This window comes from Schistocerca gregaria, chromosome 2, assembly GCF_023897955.1.
Source record: "Schistocerca gregaria isolate iqSchGreg1 chromosome 2, iqSchGreg1.2, whole genome shotgun sequence".
Lineage (NCBI taxonomy): Eukaryota > Metazoa > Arthropoda > Insecta > Orthoptera > Acrididae > Schistocerca > Schistocerca gregaria.
In genome coordinates, this window is record NC_064921.1 from 769,787,868 (window position 1) to 769,807,702 (window position 19,835).

General features: G+C 39.2%; 2 protein-coding genes across 2 annotated transcripts in view; both read right to left on the reverse strand.

Annotated features, from left to right (window-relative positions):
* LOC126335964 (sodium-independent sulfate anion transporter-like) overlaps window positions 1–12,705 on the reverse strand; it is a 50,536-nt gene extending 37,831 nt beyond the window's left edge. Inside the window, exons 1-3 of the mRNA XM_049999440.1 lie at window positions 12,520–12,705; window positions 9,541–9,736; window positions 995–1,215 (exon numbers count right to left, since the gene is read on the reverse strand). Coding sequence (XP_049855397.1) covers window positions 995–1,215; window positions 9,541–9,736; window positions 12,520–12,705 — 603 coding nt within the window. The remainder of the gene's footprint in view (window positions 1–994; window positions 1,216–9,540; window positions 9,737–12,519) is intronic.
* Window positions 1–19,835, reverse strand: part of LOC126334997 (sodium-independent sulfate anion transporter-like) — a 317,982-nt gene that overhangs the window by 280,381 nt on the left and 17,766 nt on the right. The gene's annotated exons all lie outside the window — the stretch shown is intronic.

The window sequence follows — 19,835 nt, forward strand, 5'->3', positions numbered from 1 at the left end:
GGTGTCATTCTGCCACATCTGTCTGCAACTTGTACTTCAGGATAGTTGAAGATCATTTAGCAGTGATTTTGCCATTAATTTAGACTAAATGTGGCAAATATAATGTGAAGAACTGACAGCAACAGTTTTCCTAGCTTCAAACTCTTCTGCATTGATGTTAGATAGGGAAAAAGATATTTTCTTAAGATACTGTATTACATATGCAACTATACGATACTATTTTCAATCAAATTACATTTCTTTTTTATGCATAAAATGAAAGTATTGTCACATTCTGCTATTTGAGAAACCCATTTTTAAAGAATATTGTCTCGTGCCATCATCGGTAGGTGGTTTTTTTTTTTTTTTTTTTTTTTTTTTTTTTTTTTTTTTTTTTTAAGTGCTTGCAGCTTGCATCAGTACTTATTACATAACATTATACAAAGGGCATCCAAAAGAGGCAACTTTGCAAAGCTTTTTGAATGCCCTTAGTATGTACAATGAAGTGACAGTCTGTCATTGTTTTAGCTGTGATACCAAATTGTCTAAATATGCTTCTCACTTATTTTTATATTCAAATTATATGAAAATTTCCTGCATGCTATATGGAAAATTACTTGTTCTTTCATGCATCAGCATTTTTCCAGTGGTGTTATGGAGACGACAAGACATATTTGGGCTGTTGTAAAAGTGTTGGTATTTACTAAGCAAAATGGTTTTTTGCCTTGTTTCAGAAAACTTCATTGTTTTTTTACTATATAAGTGTCAGGTTGTAAGCTCATTTTCCAGTACATAACTGACTCAGGAAAATGACCTACAACCCATAGCCAAGGTCTTACAAAACTAATAAGGTTTTGTGAAACAAGACAAAAAATTGATTTGCTTGACTGACACAAAATGCAACCTTTTTCATAGAGAAGTAACATCAAATCAATTAAAATAATAATGTCTGGGCCTTGCTAATAGTGGAATTACACTACAGTTCCTGTTATTTAATCACAAGGTAACAACTCACCCTCATCAATAGCAGCACCACAATGCAAACAGTACCCAAAACACTATCATAGAGTTTTGTGTTATGCATGTTGTGGAAAAGACTTCCCCATACTTCAATGAAAGTACTGCCTTCTGCTGTGATTCCCAACAGATCCTTCATCTGTGATGTTACAATCATGAGAGCAGCTGCTGATGTGAAACCTGATGACACTGGTCCAGATATGAAGTCAATAACGAAACCTACAAAAACAAAATGAAACAATATCTTAATCCTCTGCTAATCCATGATCCAGAATTCTATTTTTATATTGGGGATGGGTGAATATTATATTATTTATATTATATTTTTATTGCACATTATCTGTGTAAACCTTGCATCTCAGCTGCCTGTGAGTGGATAAAATGTAATTCTGAGTAGCATTATTGTTCACAGGGTTCATCCACCTAATTCTGAAAAGCTTTCTTTATTCACACTTATTGGACTCTTTCATTTGCAAGTGTAGATGTATCATGAGTTCATACTCTTTCCAGCTGGCAGGAATCATTTTGTTATTGAAGTCTACTTAGTCAACTTGGTCTATGATAGGGTACAGGCATAGAGGAGTGTGTTAGTGGTAGCACTGCCTCCATGTTTCCTAAACTTGCATGAATTCCATGACTGTGTGCCAATTTCAGATTCCCAACTGTGCGGTCTCAATGAAACAACTGCAAGGACATTTTTCTGTCTGATTTTAAATCCCAATAATGAAATGTTATCTGAGATATTTGTTCTATTTTTATGTTTTAATATAATAACTATTACTAGATGAATTAGATGTAACATAAAGGATAATTTTTGGTAACTCATGTGTTTCTTGCAGCATGTTTCACACACATATTTACAGACATATACCTACATTAGAATAAATCCAAAACATGAAGTTTCATTACATCAGAAAACTGAAGCTAAAATAAAATGAAAATATTTGAATGAAAACTAAAAAACTAGTCTACATCACATAAAATGGATGGATGTTACACAAATTCTTTGTAGTCATGAAGTGAAGTAGTTCTGAGAAAATTGTTCCTTTGTTGGAGTGACCACTGGTGAAGATATAATAGACAGGCAAACACAAATTGGGTCTCTTTTGAAAAAGTCCCAGATTATAGGGGTCTGTTACAGGTTATGGATGTAGATGCTTGACATTCAGTGTAAAATTTTTTGTCTGCCTTGGCAATACAACCCATTTAAAAAATGTAATGTCTTTCAGAGGTTAAATCTGTCACAGTTCACTTTCAAATGTCTAACTTTTAATCATACCCTGATAATGGTTGATTCATAAGTTCCTTCTATGAGACATCACTAAACTTGGGATATTTAAAATTTTACTAATAGCTCTTGTGTGTATCAATTTGGAAGGCACTTGCTAGCTCAAATGAAGCCCACAATTTTCTCACATTTACATTGTGATGCTCTTTGTAAGAGATGCACTTTTATGTTCTGTTGCCAAGGAAGCTTTCCTCTTGGACTGGTGACTGTTATGGTGTCTCATCTGAAGAAGAGGGGACATCATTGGTACACGCACTTGACAAAAACTATACACTGAATGTTACATGCTTCTAGGGATCCATTTAAATTTCAGTCCATCTTTTAGACATCCCTCATTTGTACAGAGACAAACAACCAGATGTGTTCTTGATAAATTTCCAGTCTCTCACCCTTAAATAACATTTACATGACTCGCATTTAAATAACACTCAAATGATAAGTTTTCAGTTTCTCATCCTTAAATAACAGTCACAACATGTATTATTAGTTGGTTTTATTAAACTGAAAAATAACTGAAAACAACCGTGCACAGAATAACAATGGTAGCAAAGCTTTTTCATCTATGAAGATATTTAATGTAAATCACAGTTATAAGCATTGAAATTGCATTCTTAGCATCCCTTCATCTGTTCAATGATTGTATATTTACCAGTAACAAAAATTTCTCAAAGCAATCAATCTAGGTGCTGGTAAGCCTTTGGTAAAGATATCTGCAATTTGGTCCTCCAAATGCACATGCTCAACAGTGATTAATTTGTTGTGGTGAAGCTGACACACAAAGTAATATTTAACATTGATGTGCCTCAATTGATGATGTTCCCATTTCTTCAATAAGCATATACAGGACTGATTATCTTTGAATACACAAACTGATAGCTGAAGTGCAATTTGAATGCTGTCCAGCAAGTATTTCAGTCAAAGCAATTCAGCAGCAGCTGTTTCCAGAGCTACATACTCTGCCTCTGCAAAACCCAACAAACAGTATTTCCAAATAGTTGTAACAGATAATCAGATTCACTTCTTCATAACATAGTTTCATACAGATGGTTCCTTTGATTTATCTCAAAAGACTTTTCAGACATTCCCAGCGTTCTTCCAATGGATTGTTTTAGTACCTGCTTAAGAAGTTGACCTCAGCACATGTTTCAGGCCTTTTTGTTGTCATTGCATACATCAAGCATCCAATCAACTCTCTGCATGGCTTGTAGAACCTTTTTCTTTCCTTGATTTCCAGTTTACTTCCATAGGTGTCTTGACCAGGCTAAAACCTTGCATGCTGAATTGCAGCAAACTCTTCAAATATGGAATTCGGTTCAATTACATTTATATTTTGTTCCTTGAAATCTCAATTCCCAATTATGATTGTAGTTTTCCTAATTCCTTTATTTTAAACTTCTTCTCTAACTTAAATTTCACTTAGTCAAATTATTATTTTGTGCCATCAGAATGTCATCAACAGAGAGCAAGTAACAACTACCTGTAAAATCATATAGTAAAGACATTTATCTGCTTCTGACTGAGTGAATCTTATAGAGATAAGAAATGTATGAATAGGATGATTCGATGCTAGTGGTGCTTGCTTTGAGCCGCATAAAGCCTTCAGTAACCTGGAAAGCAAATCAGTTGTGTCTTTTAGTTATCCAGGAATAGCTCTTCTGGAATGATGATGTATATTTCCTCCTCGAGTAATCCACAAAGATAAGCTCTGGCAACACCAAATTGTTCCAGAACCAGTTCTTGTTGGATCACAATAATTAGCATTATTCTAACAGTTGCAAGTCGAGACAATGGTGAGTAAGTTTCCTTGTAACCAAATACTTTTGTCTGTGAACATCCTTCAGCCACAAATCTAGCTCAGTGTCATATGATATTTCCATCCTTGTCCTTCAATTTAAATATCTGTTTACTGCCAGTGGCCATCCTTCCAGGGGTAATTTAACAAAAATCCAAGTCTTATTTTCCTTTATAGAGTCAGTTTCATCCAGTATAACTTGATATCAGTATTCCTTATCTTCATAAGTTGCAATTTCATTGTAGCTTTTCGGTACATCATCGACAAATGATTCAGAATTCAGTGAAGAACAGCATGGTTATCTAAATATTTGGGAGGGTTCTCCTTCCTGATATAACACAGAACAGCTTCATTTTCAGTTTCCTGTTCATCATTGGCCACTTCTGGTATGGGAATTCTTTCATGACCTACATCACTTGATTGAACATCATCTTCAATGAGTTCACACCTTCATTATCTTCTTTGTGTTCCTTCTCTGATGATTTCTGGATAGATTATGGAATGCAGTCCTTATTTAGTGTACATTCAAAGTCAAATATTCCTTTGTAGAAAATAATGATCCTTCCTGTGACTATTTTTCCTTCCTCTGGACATCAAAGTCTGTAGCCATTAGGATAGTTGTTAAGTAGCACTTCAAAGATTTGCTGTCGAACTTCCCTGTTCTCAATTCCAAGTAGATAAACAATTCATTCGAATACTCTCAACTTACTCAAGTTTGGTTTCTCATTGAACTACAAAGCTGTAGTAACCTTTCCTTCCAAAGCCACAGTAGGATTCCTATTTTGTAGATACACAGTATTACAAACAGCTTTTGTTCAGAATGCCTTACTTAATTTGCATTGAAATATCAAACAGTGAGCTTTTTCAATAAGGGTTCTGTTCATTTGTTCTGAGACTCTGATTGCTGAGGGGTGTATCTGATTGTAAACTCAAAATGTATTCCTTGTTCTTCAAAAAATTGCTTCAACTCATTTGACACGCACAAGGTATGTTCGATAAGTAATGCGACCAAATTCATAAGAAATCATTTATTGAATATATTTGTACAAATAATCAAAAACTTTCAAAATAGCACCCGCTTGAATTGGTACACTTCTGAAGGTGGTTTTTCCATGCCTGGAAGGCATCCTGGCATGCCTTTTCCGGAATGTCCTTTAGAGCTGATGTAACATGCGCCTGGATGCTTTGAATCATGTCCCAATGTTTTCCTTTAATGACTCCTTCTAACTGAGAAAACCAAAAAAAAGGCAAATGGGAGTAGGGTCAGGACTGTAGGGAGGCTGGGGAACTTATGGGGTCTTGGTCCTGGCCAGGAAGTCGTTGACAATGAAGGCGCTGTGACTCGGAGCGTTGTCGTGATGAAGTTTCCACATGTCCTTGATGTTTGTTCAGCAGTGCGAGATGCACATATTCAATCTTTTGAGCACTTCCAATTAGAAAGCTGAGCTGTTTTCACTGTAGTCCCAGTAGGTACAAATTCATGGTGGACAATACCTCTCTGATGTCAAAGAAGACAATGAGCAGGGTTTTGATCGTGGACTTGCTCATGCGTGCCTTTGGATGGGGCAATGCTGGGGTGTGCCAACCTGAACTCTGCCTTTTTGTCTCAGGGTCATATTCAAAAATGACTCATCACCAGTGATAGCTGAATTTAAAAATGAGGATCATTTTCACACATTTCCAATATTTCTTGGTCCCGAAGCACTCGCATGTGCTTGTGTTTGTCGGTCAACAATTTTGGGACGAGTTTGGCACACACCTTTCTCATGTTCAAATCTTTAGTCACAATGAAACAGCTGTTTTTGACATGTTTAGAGTTTTTGCTATCAATTGAAGGCTCAGCCATCTGTCAGAGTTCAAACAATTGAGCACACGCATCAAATTTTTGTCGACTCGTGCAGTTGATGGCTGTCCACTGCGAGGTTTGTTGGTGATCTCCTCTCAGCCCTCCATGAATGACTTGTGCCATCAGAAAACATTTGTTTTGGACAAGCAATCATTCCCAATGGCATACTGAAATAATGGAAATGTTTCAGTGCCAGTCTTCCCAACTTTAATTCAAAATTTGATAGCATACACTTGCTCTACAGAATGATCCATTGTGCCGTGTTACATAAACTCAAAATGGGGTTGATGGAAATGCACGTCCTAAATCTCCAGCAGCTTGCAGCCAAATGAGACAAAGAACTTTTGGAAGCTAACACCTGCCTCCACTTAGCCCAGCCAGTTACAACACGCTGTGATGTACAGTTGCATCATAAAAAAATTGGTTGTGTTTCTTATGTAATGCACTCCGATCATTGTCACACCACAGTCAGGTGATCTTCAAGTTGAAATGAGCTGTAGCCACGGTGTGAAACATTTTTAGATAGCGAATTACCTCTGATTTTAATTCCAGTTTGTAGGCCACCATGAAATGTGTAAAGTCATTAACAGACATAAGCACATACACCTTACAGTCAAACGATTCTGGTGAGATTGGTACACACAGGTCACTATGTATGTATTCAAGAGATCTGGTGACACATTTCCTAGTGTGATTGCATGGCAGCTGTGATTGTTTTCCTTTGACACAATCTGAGCATTGTTCAATGGGGATTGTTGAAGTGTCCAGTTCCATACCATCAACTTATGACTGAAGGTGTTTAGTGCTTCCATAACTCAAATGGCCTAATCTGTGGTGCCACAGTTCCATATTAGATTCAGTTGAAGTGGCTGACAAGGCTTACTGTTGCAAGAAATTTAAAAAAAAAAATGTAGCTGAGATTCATTCCTATTTGCAATGATTTCTCTTCCTCTTTAATTAAACCATGAGCTTTTTTAAACATGATGCTAAAACCATTCATTTCCAATTTCCTAACTGACAGCAGATTATAATTAAGACCAGGCAATGATAAAATGTCTTTGACCATTATCTGAAATTCCTTTCTTTTACTACACTAGTGACTAATTTCTCCTTTTATTGCAGCTTCAAGAAAAATGTCTGACTTAGCTACTTTAACTTTAACTGGTTGTTCCAGGTTCCTTAAGTTAGTGAGAGGTAACTTACTGTTAATCAAGTGTTCCATTGTTCCATAGCATAGGAACCAATTTATGCTGTTCAGTTACTGATCTTCACTTGATGTTGTAAAACAGAAACCGTCTCCCTCTTTGACATTAGCCACAACCATTGAATTGCTGGTTCCAGAGTTCTTGATTGGTAACTTAACTCTGCAATTAGCCCTTTTGTGGCCAGCCTTTCCACAACAATGACAAGTAAAGTTGAATGGGTTCCCTGAAGTTCATTGCTGATATCTCATTTTGCTGTGTCTGACAAACCTTTTTTCTGGTACCGTTGAGTCCAAAACACTGCAGGTGGCAGTGTATCTTCATTTTTGTTTTTCCTGATGACTCCCTTCCCCTTCAAATCTTCATCCAGTAGCCTATTTTTCATAAAGCTCAACAGAAAGTATTTTACTGACAGCATTTCATTGCAGTAACCTCTATGTTGTATTCTTCAGGCATCATTAAAAGTAGGTGGCATACAAAGTTGGTTTCTTTGACAGTCAAATGTAATTCTCGAATCACTACGTCAAACTTAACTAGCAAATCACTTGTTGCATTAAATTTCATTGTTAACAACTGTTTTCTCAACAGAAGTTGACTAGCAATTCCTTTTCTCTCAAACATATTCTACAGAGATCCTAATAAATCAAAAAAGATTATCTTATCTTTTGCATATTCCAAGTGTTTGTTGGTGAAGCATTGAACAAGATGAGAACTACATTTCTGATCTTGTTTACCCTATTCAGCCAGTTGTGTTTCCTCTGTGACACACTGTGTGTCAGTCTCTCCATCCACAAAGTCCACCTTTTTGAGATAATTCACCTGCACGAATGGTAAAATTTCAAGTTCTTTGAGAAGAGTTCCCATCCTGAATAACCAATTGTTTAAATTTGCTCCATCAAGTAAAGAAATATGTCATTGTTCCACTTCGGTTGCCATCTGGAAAAAAATTTATATGAGCATACACTCGTGGCCATGTATTTTGTTATAAATTCCATTTTAAACCAAACCCGGGCCCACAACCTGATAAATTTTCAGGTTCTTGGCCTTACATAACACTCCAAAAATGTAATATTAGTTGGTTTTATTAAACTGAAAAACTGAGCACAGTATAATGTCAATGACAAAGCTTTTTTATATACGAAGATATTTTATGAAAATCACAGATATAAATATTGAAATTGCGTTCTTAACTGTTCTAATGTCACATTTTAGCAGAACATGAAGCAAGAAACATGGCAGGAACACCTGTCACAAATTTTGATTCAAATGTAATGAAACATTGCACTTTTGGACAGTTTAAAATGAAGTTTGCAGAATTGCTGCCTGTCCATTTTTAGTTATCTACTGAGAGAGTACAAGGAGAAATTTAATGAAAGTCCCATGTCATTGTTCCAATACAGTTTGTCACAGAAGAACATGTAAAATGCAACACTTTTAAGATGAAGATCATTGACTAACATAACACAGATTGTGAATAATTTTAACCTGAGAAACATTGTTAAGTGGCCAAATTTTGATATCATTAATGATTTGGAAACTCTTTAGACTTTATCTTTCTGTGTGGGTGTTACAATTTAGGAAAGAATGGGGAAGGAGACAATTGAAATGCTTAGGAACTGAGCTTTTTTTCAAGTAATTTTTTCCTTGGTGTGTCATGTACAGATAAAGAGCAGTTGCTTTATTGCAAATGGTATTAACCATTACAAAGAATATGTTTGGTATTTTTCCTGAAGATGTGCAGGATTTCCTTCCAAACTGCAAGGTGTTAAATGGGGTAGTGGAGACAACTCAGTCTGTTACTACATTCTTTATTTGGCATTAACATTGATTGGTTTTGCCAACTCTCAACCAAATTTTCACCTTTCAACATAACCTAGACCTCTTGTGACACTACAAATCAGTCTGTCATTGTGGCCAATTTCAGGGAGAAAGAAAGAGTCCAGTATCACCTTTTACTGTGCATAGCTACAATATTAAAATATGGGTACTGTAACTTTTAAGATGTATTCTAGTAAAGAATGTACTTGCTACTTTTCAGTCCAATCTTGTGTCAGTGTGCACTAATTTGGCTGTGCAACCCAGTAAGTTCTTGTTGAGCATCAGGAATAATCACACTCAAAAGAATTAGAGAATTCTGCATCCGCTCAATAACATATGGATCTGATGCTTCCAATGACAGGAAACAAAAATCTTGGCATAGTAATTTGTGCTAAACTTTCCAAAAGAACAATATCAGAAGCTTCAGAACTGGTTTTCAGGCAGTAAGCACAATACAGAAAACTATCAGATATAGATGTTTGAATGTTTATACTTCTTATAATTCTAAATGTTAACCTTTGTGACACATAAATGTGAATTCTGTCTTAATCTATTCATCACCACTTTTACATTCCAAAAATGAAGCAGATCTGCTTACCAAGTCCCAGGATCCCCATGATAACTTGGACCGCTCCGGTGAGGAAGCAAAGAAGTACGGCATGCTCGGGACCCATGCTGTGCACTGATTGAAATGTCAGCAGAGCGATGACTGCAGAAGGGCCCATGGGTACATCCTTGCAACTGCCAAACAATATGTACAGGAAGCAGCCCATGAATGAGCCATACAACCCATACTGGAACACACAAAAAGATGGTGTCTGCTCTGCAAATTCATTTTGTTGTGGAGTATAGTGTCCTGATTGATTGCCAATAATGATGCAAAATGAAATAACCATCAAATAAGTAAGTTGCCACAAGGGGGGAAGTACATGGCTTCAAGTTCAATTAAAACATCTACAGTAGTCCCTCATCTCCAACAATGCAGTCTCACAACAGATAAAATATACCTTGGTCTTGCCATATTGCACAAAGGAAATAAGCAATTCGTTTTATGGTTGCACCTTTTAGTCTACTTCAACTTGAAATTTACAAACATAAAATGAAACCTGATAATGGCATTCTCAGCAAAGAGGGTACACCAGTCACAAATATTGTAGTTATTTCACTGTGATATATTTGTCAAAACTGAGACATGTGCAAAATTTCATTTGCTTAACCAGCAAATTCCACCTAGGTAACCTGGATGCTTATTCTAGAGAACAAGTCCCACTTTTTTTATAAACTAATGACTACGTTATTTTCATATATAATGAAGAGGACCATTATGTGTCTTTTGTGTTGTCTACAGTTCAAATAAATTTTCCTAGATATCATGAATTAGATTTTATTGCTCAGAATTTATATTGCACAGTTAGTATTGTATAATATATGACACATGTATAAGGAAATGAAGATTACAGCTGTAAAATTTTGTTATGTTGCCTTTCTATAAATGTAATACATTTACCTTTAAAAATGTTATATCATAAACTATCTATACTGTGTCTTATTCTCTATAACTGGGATGTCACTCTGACTACTTGAATGAATTTTTTCATGTTGGGAACTATGAAGGAGCTGTTTGTATATTACTTGGGAATAACTTTCAGTAACCAAGACTGCATAACTTAGTTTGTGTTGTTCACAAAGAGTTTCAACAGTTTTAGCTGTTATTTTCTGGTCTTCAAAATTTTTGTTAAGAAATGTGTTCCTTTTGTGAATTCATATCTCATGCCATGTTGTCATTATGGTGGATAAAATACAGCATGTTATACAAATGTTTTTCAAAAATTAAACCATTCCACTGCTGTCCACATGCTTTGGGTAAGGTGGATCCCTGAAATATTTAACATGTAACACAAACATTAACAGATGTACAAATGTGAATTTTACTGCATATCATACATTTTACACAAGCATCTGTGAGAGCGACATATATGAACATTCCCATGTGCACAAGATGCTTTTTAAATGTAAATGGTTATACTTTTGAGAAACCTATATACACTACTGGCCATTAAAATTGCTACACCAAGAAGAAATGCAGATGTTAAACGGGTATTCATTGGACAAACATAATATACTAGAACTGGCATGTGATTACCTTTTCTCTCAATTTGGGTGCATACATCCTGAGAAAACAGTACCCAGAGCAACCACCTCTGGCTGTAATAATGGCCTTGATATGCCTGGACATTGACACAAACAGAGCTTGGATGGCGTGTACAGGTACAGCTGCCCATGCAGCTTCAGTGCAATACCACGGTTCATCAAGAGTAGTGACTGGCATATTGTGACGAGCCAGTTCCTTGGCCACCATTGACCAGACATTTTCAATTGGTGAGAGATCTGGAGAATGTGCTGGCCAGGGCAGCAGTCTAACATTTTCTGTATCCAGAAAGGCCCATACAGGACGTGCAACATGTAGTCGTGCATTATCCTGCTGCAACGTAGGGTTTCAAAGGGATTGAATGAAGGGTAGAACCACGGGTCGTAACACATCTGAAATGTAATGTCCACTGTTCAAAGTGCCGTCAATGCGAACAAGAGGTGACCGAGACATGTAACAAATGGCACCTCATACCATCACGCCAGTTGATACGCCAGTCTTTCACATTACAAAAAACAAAAAAAAAACCTTGATGTTTTTGTTGATGGGAGCAAAAAACTCTCACTGCCATGTTTCTGTAGGAGACTAGCAATCTTTTTGGAGATTGGGCATATAAACAATTCTTGGCATCTCTAGTTGTTTATTTCTCTAAACATCTTCCTCAGCTTTTGTTTATTTTGACTGCCATACTCACACAGTTTGTGTATCTAAGCACCCAGAACACTGTTCGTAGGTCTTATAATTCTTTGGCAAGACTGTCATTATTAGATGGCATTTGAGCTCTGTGGACCAGAACCTTTCACTTGGAAGTTCTTTGTGACACATGGCTCAAGGCATGGGTGTGGGGGTTTTCTATGTACACTGAGACACAGGGAATTCCCTTATTGGAGATTTTCCTGAATCTGAGCTTGTCCACTTGATGAGTACATACTAACTCAAAGGTAAAACACCTGCCAACATTATTATGTTTTGTGGAAACTAAGGTACAAAGTCTTACAACACTTTCTTTAAAGCAACTATTTTATTTATTTGGATCTTTTTTAAAGTTATTTTTGTATAATTTTTAAACTAACTTCTAGCATAAATATTGTATTCATCAATGATACTGGATCTAGTTGTAACATATTACGGTAGCAATATTTAGGAAATTAAATTCACATCACCCCTCCCACACTCCCCATGTCTTCTGCCCACCCCTGCCCACCTGTGAGATGCTAAATCTGATGTTGAGAACCACTGTGTTAAGGTGTCAGACTTTGATTAGAGTGCATTTACATGTATGTGCTCAGGTGCAGTAAGGGGTAGGGAGAGTTCAAGGGAGGGAGGACTGGCTGGTTGGTATGGGGAGAGATGGAGAGATGTATACATAGAGAAGAGCAACCAGAAAAATGTTGAGATGAAACAGTGTTGCTCTGATGGCAGCAGTACCTGTGGTGGAAGACCGGCGATGCTGGCATAGGCGAGTGACTGGGGGATGACAGTGAGTCCAACGGTGATGCCGGCAACCAGGTCCCCCACAGCATCCTCTGTGGAGTAGCGAGGCAGCCATGACAGCACGGGCAACCTCTTAAGCAGTGTCTTCTGTGAGAATGCCCTCTTCAGCCATATGTGCATCTTCTGGTGCAGGATGTTTACCAGTCAGAGTAAAGTTACTGTACAGTCAAAATGACTATGATGGTAACTGCTGCCATTAAGTGACAAATCACAACAGTCTTTATGGAACTGTTTATAGCCAAAAAATGTCCAGTATATGCCATGTATATAAAATATATGAAGGAAGCATTACAATATATAGTGACTACACTATATACTGAAAATGAGTGACAGATTATTATATGTACCCATTCTAGTGAATAAAGCATTACGACTTTGAAACTATCAAGAAAGTTTTTAGAATGAGGTTCACACAAAAATACAGTGTTCCAAAGTATTGTACACAATTAAAGGAATCACACACCCAAATTAAACTACAGGTAATTATGTAGCACCAAATCCTTCAAGGACAGGTGACATTCTTACAGGTACAGGTAACAAATTATTTCACTCAACGCCAAGACACTTGTCAAATATTTTCTTTATAAATGCACACACCAATACATGTAAGTGTGCACACGATGTTTGTATATTTTTTTATTGTGACCAGTCTCCAGTTCTAAGATTTTACAGAATGTTTTGCATTGATCTAATGCAAATGACAGATATGCTAGTCTCCTCTCAAACAAACTCAGTAATATCCTTGTCCTAGTTGAAATTTACTGTTGATATTTGACTAAAAAGAAACTTATACTGCATCTACTGAAACTGCAAACCCTTTTTATAATATCACCCTTTATACACTTCTTTACAGGTTCCTGGAATTGGCTTGGAAAGTATCAAGACTTCTACAATTTGTGTGGCCCCATAGACAAGTAGGCAGGGAATCTATTGTTCAGAAAAACTGCCACATTGATGAGAATATGAAATGCACAAAAGAAGGTAAGTGTGTGTGTGTGTGTGTGTGTGTCTTAAAATTGTACATTTACCAGATTTGAACTAAATGTTCTCCATTCATCCTATAAGTGAACTGGTGGTGACTATCTTTCCATTAAAGCAAACACAAATCCCCCCCCTCACCCCCACTATTTTTGTTGATGACCTCTTTGCCTTTTATGACAATATTTCTCATAATACTGTACCATCATGGTCGGCAATCCTCTCTCATAGTTGAGACTCTCAGAGCGATGTAATCTCCCTGTAACCAGGAAATCGAAATATTTACTTCGCATATTGGTTGTCGGGCTGCTTCTTCAAGGCAGTTGCCACACAAAATGTCCTCACCTACATCTGTCTAAATCTACATACATACTCTGCAAGCCACTATATGGTGCATGGTGGAGGGTGCCTTGCACCACTAGTAGTCATTTCCCTTCCATTCCAATCACATGTTAAGTAAGATAAACATAGTTTTCTAAATGTCTCTGTACAGAGCCTAATTTCTCTTATCTTTATGGTCCTTAAATGAAATACATGTTAGTGGCAGTAAAATCGTTCTGCAGATGGCCATAAATGCTAGTTCTCTAAGATTTGTAAATGGTGTTTTGCAAAAAGAACGTCATCTTCACTTCAGATTTGAGTTTGCAAAGCATCTCCGTAATATGTATTGACTGACCTACAGTAATAAATTCAGCAGCTCACTTCTGAATTGCCTTCCCTACACCTCATCCCATTTCATATTTCTTTACACCATTACATCTGTATACAGTATACAATCAATGTGACTGTGTCAAGCAGTACACTAGTAATTCTGTATTCATCTGCATTAACTTACATTTTTCTATTTTTAGGGTAGGCTGCCTTTCATCACACCAACTAGAGGTTATGTGTAAGTCATCCTGTATACTCCTTCAGTCACTCAATAACAACACCTTCCTGTACACCACAGCCTCTTCAGCAAACAGCCACAGACTGCTCCTCAACCTGAGCATCAGATCATTTATGCATATAGAGAACAGTAGCAGTCCTTTCACATTTCTCTGGGGCACTCCTGATGATAGCCCTGTCTTTGGTGAACACTTGGCGTCAAGGACAACATACTGGGTTATGTTACATAAAAAGACTTTGAACCACTCACATATCTGTACATCTATTCCATATGCACATATCTTCATTAACAGTCTGCTGTGGTGCATCATATCAAATGCCTTAATGGAAACTGCCTGTTGCCTTTCATCCATGATTCACAGGATATTATGTGAGGAAATGGCAAGCTGAGTTTCGTACGAGCAATGCTTTCTAAACCTGTACTAATTTATGGATAGAAGTATTTACCTCTCATGGAAATTTATTATATTCGAACTTACTGTCGATAACATATGCTTAGCTTTCCCAGCAGATACTGGGCAGGTTTGTTATCACACACTACTAGCAAATGCTCAGGGTATTTCTGTGCTATCAGATTTAGGCTATCTTTCAATAATTCTATGACTGGTGTGTGTGATTCTGGTAAGCAGTAGGGTTATTAATTTAAGTCCACCGAACTGGTGATTCTCATCCTTAGTAGTTCCAAATCAGATTCATTTTGGAGGTTGCTAACCTAATGTTTTTACACACTCTGGTAAATAGCATTACTCCTGGAGGCTCTAATCTATTTTTCCGATATATGTTCCACGTGCTATCGAAAAATTCCCAGCTCCCTTCTTCAGGTTTCAACGAACTCTCAGTTCGTGGTATGCTGTAGGTGCTACTGTTTTTTACGTGAGACACATATTCTGAGGCCTTGCTGGAATTCTCCAGCAGATCAACTAATTTGACTTTGTATCCGGCCTGTTGAAGTAACTGGGTTATATGTATGTACCTGGTTTATCTGCTAGTTATCTCACAGTTCCACCTAATCATTTTTTAAATGTATTCCACATAGTATCGAGAGGGGAGATAAGATTGGTGGTTCATTCGTTCCTCGCAAAGAATCGTCCCACTTGTGCTCCTTCTTGTGCTGAGGGCTTGTGGCAGACACAATCAAAGTTAAAAAATGCCTACTCCTGATTGCACATTTATGCTCATGCATGTCTATATGGAGAAATAACAAAAGGAAAATGCCTCTTCTTTGTTCTAAGAAGGCCCGCTTTGATTAATTATTGAGAAAGTGTGGGATTCACAGTGAGAATGACAAGTTCTTAAAAATGGAGATTTGAGTCCTGTCATGCGCTTAAGATTTCTTACGTAAGATGATGATAATAAGCCTGCACAGATTACTAGTGGCCTGAGTTACAATAATCCCTTTAAAACTTCAGGGTCAATGCAAGGTTTAACACGTCAGCCGTTAATTGCGGTGCTACCAATGGAGTTTCGACATTCCATGTAGGCTGTATCAGTAAAAATAGATATTCATAGTGCAGCATTGCGACTCACGTTTCAGAACGTTGCGAGCTAGAAGTGTGAGTTCACTTAATGTGGATCCGTCAGCAATACAATACTTCCACTGTTGTACACTTTACTGTTACGTTAGTCCTGTCCTCCAGATCCTACAATTAATTTCATGATACATCTATTCACGCAAATAAACCAAACTCTTTAGAGAAAAGCTGTGAAAGTTAATCCGTCGTAAAGTTGCGGTTTGTTGCTAAATATATTGATACAACATGTGAAGTATTTCGAGAAGAATTTTACGGTGGTTGTCAAGTTGTTACGTTAAATGGAAGAAAGGTTTACAGCGCTAGATTTTTCTCTAGAAACCATACCAAAGATCCTCATAATGTTCCAATCAGGGAACTGGACTGTTTCGGTGAGGTTTTGGAGTCTACCCTCATATTCGACGAAACACAGCTCAATAGAGATAGCTGTGTGAATGTGGGCACTGCCTTTCTGCAAATACGGTCTTTATCAGGGAACAAAATCTATATCATGGGACATATTATACCACTTAAATTGAACTTTCTCCTGAAGAGACTAGATGCCGTGGTACACATTCTGGAGGAGGGGGTTTTCTAATCCCTTACTAACTATCTTGATTTATGTTCCTCGCAGACGATTCCTTCAAGAAAACCACAGCAGTTTTGTTGACTCATTTCTGCCCAGTGTGAGACCGAATCCTTTGTATATTGGCTGTTCTGGTCAATTCAGGTTTGGTGTACCACATTCAAGTTAGACGCAAGCATAAGAAATAGTGTCTTAAAGCAACCGAGACTTGAGAAAAGTGTCTTGCCTTGCCAACCACAATTCGTTTCAAACACGATATGAATTGCTGCTGTCACTTAATGCAGGTACATCTCAAGCAGATTCTGAACGAACAGTATGAAGAGAAAGGCATGTAACTGATATCTGACCTGGCACAATGCCATTGTGCACATAAAGCTCCACGTCTTCGAAGGACAAACAACAGAGATATTGCACAGCAGTTGATTGGAGACTTGTAGTGCAGATCGAGGAATCACGGCTGCCCCTCCTTTCAAATGATGCAAGCCGTTACACAATAAGGCGTTTAATCAGAAGTGTATGAAAGGTGTAATTCAGACCGAAGACGGTTTCGTGATGTTTGGGAGGTGTTTTTAGTGCCATGACTTTCGCCCACTTTTTGGGGTTGCTGTGGACATGAGACACGATTTTTATTTCTCGGTAACAAAATGTTGCTCTTCCTACAGAATGTAATGACACTCCCGTCATCCAAGATGACAACAGATGTGTTCGCATGTCGGTCCAAATGCGTTCAGCCACTTTATCAGAAGTCGACTAACTGGAAAGTTTACCTGACGGTAATGTCGTAGAAAATGTTTGGAACTACACTCCTGGAAATTGAAATAAGAACACCGTGAATTCATTGTCCCAGGAAGGGGAAACTTTATTGACACATTCCTGGGGTCAGATACATCACATGATCACACTGACAGAACCACAGGCACATAGACACAGGCAACAGAGCATGCACAATGTCGGCACTAGTACAGTGTATATCCACCTTTCGCAGCAATGCAGGCTGCTATTCTCCCATGGAGACGATCGTAGTGATGCTGGATGTAGTCCTGTCGAACGGCTTGCCATGCCATTTCCACCTAGCGCCTCAGTTGGACCAGCGTTCATGCTGGACGTGCAGACCGCGTGAGACGACGCTTCATCCAGTCCCAAACATGCTCAATGGGGGACAGATCCGGAGATCTTGCTGGCCAGGGTAGTTGACTTACACCTTCTAGAGCACGTTGGGTGGCACGGGATGCATGCGGACGTGCATTGTCCTGTTGGAACAGCAAGTTCCCTTCCCGGTCTAGGAATGGTAGAACGATGGGTTCGATGACGGTTTGGATGTACCGTGCACTATTCAGTGTCCCCTCGGCGATCACCAGAGGTGTACGGCCAGTGTAGGAGATCGCTCCCCACACCATGATGCCGGGTGTTGGCCCTGTGTGCCTCGGTCGTATGCAGTCCTGATTGTGGCACTCACCTGCACGGCGCCAAACACGCATACGACCATCATTGGCACCAAGGCAGAAGCGACTCTCATCGCTGAAGACGACACGTCTCCATTCGTCCCTCCATTCACGCCTGTCGCGACACCACTGGAGGCGGGCTGCACGATATTGGGGCGTGAGCGGAAGACGGCGTAACGGTGTGCGGGACCGTAGCCCAGCTTCATGGAGACGGTTGCGAATGGTCCTCGCCGATACCCCAGGAGCAACAGTGTCCCTAATTTGCTGGGAAGTGGCGGTGCGGTCCCCTACGGCACTGCGTAGGATCCTACGGTCTTGGCGTGCATCCGTGTGTCACTGCGGTCCGGTCCCAGGTCGACGGGCACGTGCACCTTCCGTCGACCACTGGCGACAACATCGATGTACTGTGGAGACCTCACGCCCCACGTGTTGAGCAATTCGGCGGTACGTCCACCCGGCCTCCCGCATGCCCACTATACGCCCTCGCTCAAAGTCCGTCAGCTGCACATACGGTTCACGTCCACGCTGTCGCAGCATGCTACCAGTGTTAAAGACAGCGGTGGAGCTCCGTATGCCACGGCAAACTGGCTGACACTGACGGCGGCGGTGCACAAATGCTGCGCAGCTAGCGCCATTCGACGGCCAACACCGCGGTTCCTGGTGTGTCCGCTGTGCCGTGCGTGTGATCATTGCTTGTACAGCCCTCTCGCAGTGTCCGGAGCAAGTATGGTGGGTCTGACACACCGGTGTCAATGTGTTCTTTTTTCCATTTCCAGGAGTGTATTTGAAGGGTAGCGATCTTCATATCCGCGGTAGTTGTAGATCTGCGGGATGTGACCATCAGAAAACTGTACAGTGGCTCGCCTAGTATTTGTCGTAGATGTACGAGTGCCGTTTAATAAGTAATGCAACACATTTTTTTTCTGAAATCAGGTTGGTTTTACTCAGATTTCCAATGCATCATATTACTACCCATTCTTTTATGTACAAAACCTTCGAATAGGGCCTGTGTAAGCGCATATTACCACTACTGGTTGACTATGGAGCCACTGCCTTGGTGCATCAATAACTGCTTTCCACGTAGTGCATCCTTTGTTAGGCCAAACAGATGAAAGTCCGAAGGCGCGAAATACGAGCTATAGGATGGACGAGGAAGAACAGTTCAATACAGTTTTGTGCGGTTTTCTCGGATGCGTAGACTAGTGTGAGGTTGCGTTGTGATGGAGAAGGAGAACTTCGTTTGAATTTGTGGCAACGAACATGCGGAAGTCGTTTCTTCAATTACTGAGGGCAGCACAAAACACTTCAGAATTGAAGGTTGCATCATCAAGGAATAAATCGAACAGAATAACCGCTTCAGAGCCCCTGAAGGCCGTCGCCATGACTTTATAGGTTGACGGTGGTGCTTTGGACTCTTTCTTCATAGGAGAGGTGGTCTGGCACCACTCCATGGACTGCCATTTTGTTTCCTGTTCGAAGTGATGAACCTATGTTTCATCTCCTGTCTTGACGTTCGACAAAAAGCTGTTATAAACACACTGGAATTGTGCAAGCATTTTGGCACAGATGGCTCTTTGTTGCTGTTTATTGTCTTTGTTAGGCGGCGAGAAACCTAGCGGGCACACACCGTTGAAGACACCAACTGGTGGCTGAGTGTGTCAGCATTACCAACAGATAGTCCAATTGTGCAACGAGGTGTCTGATTGTGATTCGTCGATCCCCTTGAATGAGTGACACGCTTGTAATTTCCAACACTGCAGGAGTCACAGCAGTGTGCTGTCGGCCAGAGCGTGGCAGGTGAGACAGGTTCGCTTGATCTCCTTGCGACGATGACAGATGCCTCGCCCA